Source organism: Manacus candei, unplaced genomic scaffold (assembly GCF_025592945.1).
Source record: "Manacus candei isolate 608988 ecotype Guabito, Panama unplaced genomic scaffold, ASM2559294v1 h1tg000106l, whole genome shotgun sequence".
NCBI classification, from domain to species: domain Eukaryota; kingdom Metazoa; phylum Chordata; class Aves; order Passeriformes; family Pipridae; genus Manacus; species Manacus candei.
The window spans coordinates 333,305-342,464 of record NW_026138154.1 but is presented as its reverse complement, the minus strand read 5'-3'; the positions used below and the strand labels follow the sequence as shown (position 1 = coordinate 342,464).

General features: G+C 66.4%; 1 protein-coding gene across 1 annotated transcript; it reads right to left on the bottom strand.

The window, feature by feature from the left end:
- Positions 1-1,255: 1,255 nt before the first annotated feature.
- Positions 1,256-8,147, bottom strand: TMEM161A (transmembrane protein 161A). The gene is given in 14 exon segments (XM_051769262.1): positions 1,256-2,022; positions 2,580-2,676; positions 2,756-2,930; positions 3,058-3,171; positions 3,737-3,880; positions 3,977-4,037; positions 4,547-4,698; positions 4,982-5,138; positions 5,241-5,338; positions 5,660-5,740; positions 5,832-5,935; positions 6,860-6,910; positions 6,913-7,107; positions 8,130-8,147. Coding segments are annotated over 14 exon segments (1,698 nt in total). The 3' UTR covers positions 1,256-1,771.
- Between the last annotated feature and the right edge of the window lie 1,013 nt (positions 8,148-9,160).

Below are 9,160 nucleotides of genomic sequence, written 5' to 3'. Positions count from 1 at the left end.
CCTTCCTGTGGCTTCCTGGCTCCCTGTGTTTGGGAACCATCCACCCTGGATCGCCTTGGGCTGCCAGCCCTGGGGAGAGCTGCTCCCAAATTCCCTCCAGGCTGCTCCGAGCAGCTCTGCAGGGTTGGCAGGGGGGTCCCAGTGTGGATGGGAGAGGGCTGGGGGAAGGCAGAGCTCCAAGTGTGGCTCAGGGAGGCCGGTGGAAGGTCCAGACTGAATCCTGGTGCCAGCAGAGCCTCTGCAGCAACAAAACCTCCCTGTCCCATCTCCTGGGAGCCCCAGCGTGGTCCTTGCAGAGCCCAGCCCGGCCCAAAACCAAGGCACAAAGAGTGGGAATGATCCCAGGCCGGAGGAGGGGGGTGGGAATCGCTCCCTGCCTGTGCTCTGGCCCGGTTTGAGAGCCCCGTGGCCGCGTCTCCTGCTCTCGGCTGCTCCATCCGTCATTGTCCCCGCCGGGGAGGGTCAGTCTGGGCACATCCCAGGGGAGGATCCGTCTGCGTGTCTGACTCCGGCGCAACCCCCGGCCTTGGCAACCGCCCCGGCCCGCCGGGAAATCAGATAAATGAGCCATCAAGGCTGCCGGGCTGGCTTTTAGTGGCACGGGCTGGGACAGGGCTCAGATCCGGGCGGGAATCGCTTCTCCCTCGCCCCCTCCGCACCAGCCCCTGTGCTGGTCCCTGGTGCCCTGCTGGGCTCTGCATCCCCCGGGCATTTGCGAAATGGGGATTTCCCCGTGATTTTTTTTTGGTCAAATTTACGTGTCCGCAGCGTGGATTCTCAGGGGGGAGGAGGAGGAGGAGGAGGAGGAGGAGGAGAGGGCTGGATTAGCCCAGTTAACACCGGGCAAAGGGCTGCTGTCTCATCCTGGCCCTTAGCAAGAGGGAATTAAGACCATTACAAGGCTATCAAATAGGATCAGAGCCCCTCTCCCTTTCTCTGAGCAGCCCAGACCTGCTAATCCTGTTTCATGCAGCTGGACCAGCACCCACCACGTGGCAGAGCTGGGCTGAGAGGGACGAGGGGCCCTGGCCCCTGTCCCCACCCCCACAGCCAGCGGGGCTGAGCGGTGTCACCAGCCCTGGGGTGACCCCAGTGCTCAGGGAAGGGACAGGGACAGGCACTGAGCTGGGCTGGGGTGAGCCAAGGTCTCCTCCTCAAGCGTGGTGCCAAAAAGCAGCTGCACCCACGTGTGGGACCCCCTGCCCTGCTCGGGGGGGGGACTTTGGGGACACAAAAGTGCAAACCAAGCAGCAGCTTTTGGGTCACTGATTTATTCCTAACCCGGCCAAGGCCGAGGCTGCTGGGCCTGAGGGCTCACAGGAAGCACAGGGATGATGCCAAGGAGCTCTGACCCAGCTGGCCATGGCAGAGACCCTACAAAAACACCCTCAGCTGGCGGAGGCAAACACGAGGCAGAGCACACCCCGAAGTCCCTGCTGGAGGTCCCCACCACCTCCTCTGCCCAGCAGGTACCAACCTGGGCTGGCAGGAGCTGCTGCTGCCCTCGAGGAGGGCACAGCAGTGGAGTGTCCCCACGCTGGGTCAGGAGGGGGCAGAGGGGCTGCAGGGGGTGGGAGCAGGCACGGCGGTGACGGGCGACAGGGGTGGGCAATGCCCACCCTGACCCGGGCACGAAACCCGTCCTGCCCTGAGCTGGCAGCAGAAACGTCCCCCCACGTGTCCACGGGTGCCACCAGCACGTGCAAAGGGGGGAGGAACCGGCCAGGGCAGGAGCAGCAGCCGGGCACGGGCACGTCCCAGCTCCCCCCAGTCAGGACCCCGCCAGGTACTGGTGGAAGTAGAGGCCGAAGAGGCTGGTGACGACCTGGCAGGCGGCCACCCACCAGGTGAGGAAGGAGAAGAGCCCCCGGAGCAAGGGGGGGGTGAAGATGCAGTCCAGGATGCCCGTGATCTGCTGCACCACCACCTGCACGTCCTCGCCCTCCTCGCCCGCCGGGCCCGGCACTGCCACCGCCGGGGGCACCGGGGGGGGCTCCGGGTACAGCCCCCAGGAGAGGTGCCCTGTGGGACAGAGGGGACAGGGCTGGGGGGGCGGTCCCTGAGCTGCAGCCTCGTCCCCACAGAGCCCCAGCACCCTCCCTGGGGGTCTGTGCCAACCGCAAACCAGGGAGAGTCACGGAATAGAATCCCAGAACGCCCCGAGCTGGACCCCCAAGGATCATCAACCCAACTCCTGGCCCTGCACAGACACCCCAACAATCCCACCCTGTCCCTCAGAGTGTTGTCCAAACCCTCCTGGAGCTCTGGCAGCCTTGGGGCTGTGCCCACTGCCCTGGGGAGCCTGGGCAGTGCCCAACCACCCTCTGGGGGAAGAACCTTTTCCCAATACCCATCCCAACTCCCCTGGCACAGCTCCAGCCATTCCCTGGGTCCTGTCCCTGCTCACAGGGAGCAGAGGCTGGTGCTGCCCCTCAGGAGGAAGCTGTAGATGGCTGTGAGGTCTAAACCTTGACTCTGGGGACAAGGTGGGGGCCGGCGGCTTCACAATGACCCGCAGGTCTCCTCCCGCCCCTCCTGAGCCCCCCACGATCCCCCCACTGCCCCCTCCAGCTCCTCACCCAGCGTCTTGAGCAGCAGAGTGCAGTGCAGGGTGAGGATGACGGGCCCCAGGTACTGCAGGGTGACCACGGGGACGTAGCAGTAGATCCTGGTGATCTGGGGGGCAGGAGGATCAGTCACCACCAGCCCCACATGGCCACCACCCCCTCCCGCGCCCCGGCTCCCAAATCCCGACCTTCTGCTGGATCTCCAGGGCCGGGATCCGCCCGGCCTCCTTCCTCATCTGCTCCACCCAGCGCTCGGCCAGCCCCAGGTAGGCCTGGAGGTGGCGGCGGGCGCCGAGCAGGCGCAGCAGGCACAGCCCCACGACGCCCCAGAGCCGCGCGCTCTCGAAGGCAGAGTCCGACATGCTGCGGGAACAGCGGGAGCTGCCGGCGAGATCCCGGGGTGCAGAGCCCCCCGAGGGGGTCTGCTGGGACGGGGGGTGCTGCAGGGGGAGGAGGGGAGGCCCCCCCGTGCCTCAGTTTGCCCACTCACAGCTGCACCGTCTCCTTGCCCATGGGCGCGTGGAGCAGGAAATCCCGGGAGAGGGGCTTGACCCACATCACCACCACCAGGACGGGCGCCAGGAAAATCAGGTGGAGCAGGAGCCTGGGGGGGAGCCGTCAGAGAAACCTCCTCCTCGTACATCCCCTCACCCTGCCCCCTCCATCCCTGCCAGTGCTCACCCTCCTCCCACCAAACCCCCTCCATGCCAGCCAGTCCAATCCCTTCCACCACCAAACCCCCTCCATCCCAGCCAGTCCAAATCCCTTCCACCACCAAACCCCCTCCATCCCAGCCAGTCCAAATCCCTTCCACCACCAAACCCCCTCCATCCCAGCCAGTCCAATCCCTTCCACCACCAAACTCCCTCCATCCCAGCCAGTCCAAATGCCTTCCAAATGCCTTCCACCACCAAACTCCCTCCATCCCAGCCAGTCCAAATCCCTCCCACTACCAACACCCCCCATCCCAGCCAGTGCTCATCCTTCCACCAAACCCCCTCCATTCCAACTGGCCCAAACCCCTTCCACCACCAAAGTCCCTCCATCCCAGCCCATCCCCACCCAACCCCGTCCCTGCCCTGCAGCCACAGAGCCAGGGGGGTGTCCCAGCCCCTGAAGTGCCAGCATTGACCCTCTCCCTCCTTGCCCACCCCCAGGGTTCACCCAACTGTGCCAGGGGCTGGTCAGCTGCCATCCTGAGGGCATCCAGGTGGGTCTGGGCCAGGCGCAGCCCCGGGAAGGTCAGGCAGGCGCCCAGGAAGGAGCAAAGGGCCACCAGCCCCAGCTTGAAGCCCAGCTTGGCCAGGGGCAGCCTGTGGAGGGAGAAGGGAGTGTGTGTGGGGGGGTGTTGCCCCACGAAGAACCTCCCAAAAAGCCCCATTTCCCTCCCTGCCCAGTCAGCAACTCACGTCCACTCCCAGCCCCGCTGCTTCAGGAGGGGCTCCAGGTTAGTGCTGACCCCGGCCAGCCCTGTGGGGAGAGACCCTCCATCAGTGGGGTGTGACCCCTGGGAGTGAGGAGAGACCCCCCCATCAGTGGGGTGTGACCCCCTCATCAGTGGGGTGTGACCCCTGTGAGTGGGGAGAGACCCCTCATCGATGGGGTGTGACCCCTGGGAGTGGGGAGAGACCCCCCATCAATGGGGTGTGACCCCTGGGAGTGGGGAGAGACCCCCACGAGTGGGATAAGACCCCCCCCATGAGCAGGGTGTGATCCCCTGTGAGTGGGATACGACCCTCATGAGCGAGGTGTGACCCCCGTGTGACACCCCACCCCCAGCCAGGAGCAGGGTGTGACCCCCTCTGTGAAAGGGATGCGACCTCCAAGAGTGGGATGTGACCCCCAAGACTGGGATGTGACCCCCAGGAGTGGGATATGAGCCCCCAAGAGTGGGATGTGACACCCCCCAAAAGTGGGATGCCCACAGCCCCCCCTGGGACCCCCTCCCCACCCACCTCCCCTCGTCCCCCCCTACCCACCGGCCTCGAGGCCGAACTCCAGGTGCTCCTCCCGGACCACCAGGGCCACCATGGCCAGGAGGAGGAAGAAGAAGGCGAAGGTGAGGCACACGGAGCGCTCCCCCCCCTCCTCCGAGCGGAAATAGTGGCGCATCACCATGAAAAACACCTTCCTGGGGGCCGGGGCAGCCCGTCAAGGAAAACAGGCCCTTCAGGGGACCCCCCAGCACCGAGGGGACACCCCCCCTGCTCACCAGCATGCGTGAATCACCCACACCACCAGGCCACCAGCACCTTCTCCGCGGGGAAGGGCTCGGGAGGCGCCTTCCCAGCTCCTCACTGGGGGGTTTATAAACCTTTATACACCCGTAAAACGAAGATTTCCAGCTCTGTGGGGTGGGGGGTTCCAGGCTGGCCCCCCAATGAATGGGAGCCTGGAAAGCAGCAGAGGGATACACGGAGAAGAGGACGGTCAGCAGGCACCAGAGCACCCCCAGGTTGGTCTCCCGGGGGGGGCTGGCCAGGCTGTAGTAGCCCTCGGTGAAGACGTACACGGCGGTGGAGTAGACGGCGAAGTCCACGAACCACTGGTACTCCAGGAAGTACCGCAGCACTGGGGGGGCACAGGGACACGTCACCGCCCCGGGGGGACCCTCGGGGGGGACCCTGAGCCCAGGGCAGGACAGGGGGGAGCAGCAGGGGAGGGGGGGGTTACCCAGGGCATCCACGGCGGTGATGGGGCTGGTGTCCAGGCGCAGGTTGATGTCCCGGGGCACGGAGAGGGGCTTGTCCTCCAGCACCCCGTTCACCCTCCTGCACGGGGGGCCAGGAGTTTGTCCCCGTGTACCACGGGCTGTTCCTTGCCAGCAGCCCCAAGCCCGTGTGCTGCTGCTGCTGTAGGTTCTCAGCACGGCGGGGGGAGTCCCATTTACCCCAAACCCACGCCCTGATCCTTTCCAGCCCCCCATTCACCCTCCTGCATGGGGAGCCAGGAGTTTGTCCTCGTGTACCACGGGCTGTTCCTTGCCAGCAGCCCCGAGCCCGTGTGCTGCTGCTGCTGCAGCTCCCCAGCACGGCGGGGGGAGTCCCATTAACCCCAAACCCACGCCCTGATCCTTTCCAGCCCCTCCTCACCTGTCCCTCTTGGCCTTGGGGCGCTGCTTCCCGGCCAGGGCGCAGAGCTCCTCGTCCGAGGGGTGTTTGTACCGGTACAGGCTGGAAGGGAGCACGGGGGTGGGGTGGGGGGGTGTCCCCGGGTGTCCCCAAAGGCCCCCCGAGGTGGAGCAGGGAGGGGCAGAGCCCGTACCTGCCGTTGCAGAGCAGCCAGCGGGCGAAGGAGCAGTGAGGGGCCATCTTCTGCATGAGGCTGGCGGCCAGCAGGGTCACCACCACCTGCACCCCCATCACCGCCTGTGCCGGGGTGGGGGGGACACTGCGGGGTCACCCCCAGCTCCCAAAGACGGGGCTGGGGAGCCCCAGCCCTGTCCTTGCTGTGGGATCCCCTGGGATGGGACCCCCGGGTGTGGGACCCCCCCTTGGGATCTCCTCCTGGGATAGGAACCCCCCCGGGTGTGCAACCCCCTGGGATGGGACCCCTGAGTGTGGGACCCTACCCTTGGATCTCCTCCTGGGATAGGAACCCCCCCGGGTGTGCAACCCCCTGGGATGGGACCCCTGAGCGTGGGACACCCCCTTGGGATCTCCTCCTGGGATAGGAACCCCCTCGGGTGTGCAACCCTCTGGGATGGGACCCCCCGGTGTAGGACCCCCCCGGGATCTCCTCCTGGGATAGGAACCCCCCCCCCCCGGGTGTACGACCCCTGGAATCACCTCCTGGGCTGGGAGGGACCCCAGGTCCTGCAACCCCCTGGGACACCCTGGTCATGCACCACCCCCCGGCCAGGAACCCCCTGCAGGCACAGACAACCCCCCTCCCTCCCAGGCTGGCACTTTATGGGCAGGGACCCTCCAGACGCGCAACCCCGGGCAGGGACCACCCCCAGCCCTTCCCCCTGGCAGGCACCCCCCGGGCAGTGACCTTCTGGGACCCCCCCAGTCATGCACCCCCCGGGCAGGGCCCCCCCTGCCAAGCACTGCTCGTGCCCGGAGCATCCCCGAGGGTTGGGGTACCCAGGTTCGGGGAGGGTCCCGCATCCCCCCCGTCCCCACGCACCCCCTCCCACGCACCCCCCCGGGTCACCCGGGTCATGCACCCCCAAGGGCAGGGGTCCCCTGAGCACGGACCCGCGTAAGCACGCACCCTCCCGGGCCCCCCGGCCATGTCCCCCCCGTGCCCGGCCCCCCGCACGCCCCGCCCGTGCCCCCCGTGCCCACCATGGCGGGCTCAGCGCACGGGCGGCCGCAGGAAGCTCCTCCCACCGCCTCCTCCGCCCCGCCAGCCAATCCGCGGCCGCCGTCCCTGTGATTGGCAGCTGATGGACCAATGGAGAGGCCTTCACGCGCGGTGGGGGCGGGCTCTTTGCTGCCCTCCGGGAGCGCTGGGCCCGGTGCGGCCTCCGGGCCGCCGGTTCGAGTCCCGGCTGCGCGGGTTCGAGTCTCGGCTCCGCGGGTTCGAGTCCCGTCTGCGCCTCGAGGGGAGGCAGCCACGACCTCCGCGATCCCCGAGTGGGTTCATGTATGAATATCCATCATAAATCATATCCACGCGTCTTCCAGCACCCCTGGATAGCGCCCAGGTATCCACCAGAGCAGCTCTATGGCTCCCCATCCCCGGCTGGAGGGGACCCGTTAAAGTCACAGGCAGAACACACTCGAGTTGGGGAAATCGGTTTAATTTGTTGCCAATCGAATCGGAGCAGGACAATGAGGAATTAAATCAAATGTCAAAAGCAGCTTCTCCACGCCCCTCCCTTCTTCCTGGGCTTAACTTCACTCCCAAACTCTCTCCTTCCTTTCCCCCAGTGGCACAGGGGGATGGGGAATGGGAGCTGTGGTCAGTTCATCATGTTGTCTCTGCTGTCTTTTACACCCCTCCAGGGCTGGCGATGCCAGGGGCAGTCGGTGCCCATCCCACCTGCCCTGTCCTTTTCCCCGTGTCTTCCTTGTGGGATAAACGGGATCCTCTCCCGTGTTTATCCCCTTGTTCTGTCTGGTTGCATCTCCCTGTGGGCACTGGAGGAGTTGAAGGTGTTTGGGGCCGGTGCAGCAGGTCCGGGGTGATAAATGGGAAGGGACTTCAGCGCCCATCACTGTGCCAGGACCCACATCCCGGTGCCAGGACCCACATCCCAGTGCCAGGACCCACATCCCAGTGGGATCTGCGAGCATTCCAGCTGAGCTCGGGGTCACGGAGGGCTGTACCAGCCCTGCCCTGCCAGGACCCCCCCGCTCCCCCTCCCGGGGGGCTCCGCGGGTGCTGGTGGGTGCCCCTGGTCCAGGCAGGGTGCCGGTATTCCCACGGGGTTGCCATGGATATGGATCTCCCTGGCGACGGGATGCGTTTCCCACTAGATGTCGCTTCCGCCCGTGCCCGGAGCGGCCCCCAGGGTTGGGGTACCCGGGTTTGGGGGGTCCCGCATCCCCCCGCCCTCCCCAGGCACCCCCGGGGCACCCCGGGCAGTGCAGCCCCCGGTGTGCCCCCCACCCTGAGCAGCCCCTCCATCACCGCGGGCTGTGATACCAAAAATCCCCCCCAGATCCCCCGAAGGGACCCGATCCCTCATCTCCAGCCAGGCCAGGCTCCAGGGAAGCAGCTTCCAGGGAAGAAACTGCTCCATCACCTTGGCTGTCCCCATGTCCTGCCCCCCCCCCCCCCCCAGACCCTCCGGGACCCCCAGACTCCCCCAGTCCTTACACCGGGGAACATTTGGGGCTGCCCAGGGCGGTCCCTCGGCTCCTCTGGAACGAATGCAGAGCCCCAGGAGACCCCCCGAGCCCCCACAGCGCCGGCTTTCAGCCCCGCCGAGGCACAAAAAAAAGGAGGGAAAGGTGGAAGATGGATGCTCGGAGCACCACCCCCCCCCCCGGCCCGGCCGCCCTCCCCCCGCACACAAAAGCCCCTTTGAGGGCTGATTTTACACCGCTCCTGCCGGGGATGCCCCGATTTGCATCAGCAAAGGGAGCGGGGGCCGCTGGAAAAGTCGGGAATTAACGGGTTTCCAACTCCCGAGCCGGGTCGGGGGGGTGCCAGGCCCAGCACCCCGTGTACACCGGGGGGGGGACGGGACACTTTTTAATCCCCAGGGCTGGGATTCGGCGCCCACCGAGCCGGGATCGACCCCCCCGCCCCGGGGCAACCCCGACCCGCCGCTCCCGCAGCCAGGGGACAGCAAAGCCACGGCGACACTCGGGGGACTTCCCGCCCCTGGGCGAGGCCGGGGGCAGCTGGCACCCCTCTCCGTGCCCGTTTATCCCCCCCCCCTACCACCCCCCCAAAAATAAAAAGTTTCCCATTGCGCACAAAGGCGGCGCGGGGCATTGTCCGGGCCCTGCATCGCATTACCCGGCGCTCTCCCGGAGAAATCACTTGTATTTCACGCTCCATTGAGCAGCTGCCTGTATATATTTTCTGTGTTGCACTTTTAGCATGACAAAAGGAGAGGGCCTGTGAACTCCTTGCTCTTCAGACCTCTCCGACACGTCCCCCCGAGCGGAGCCCCCCTCGGTTAGCATAAC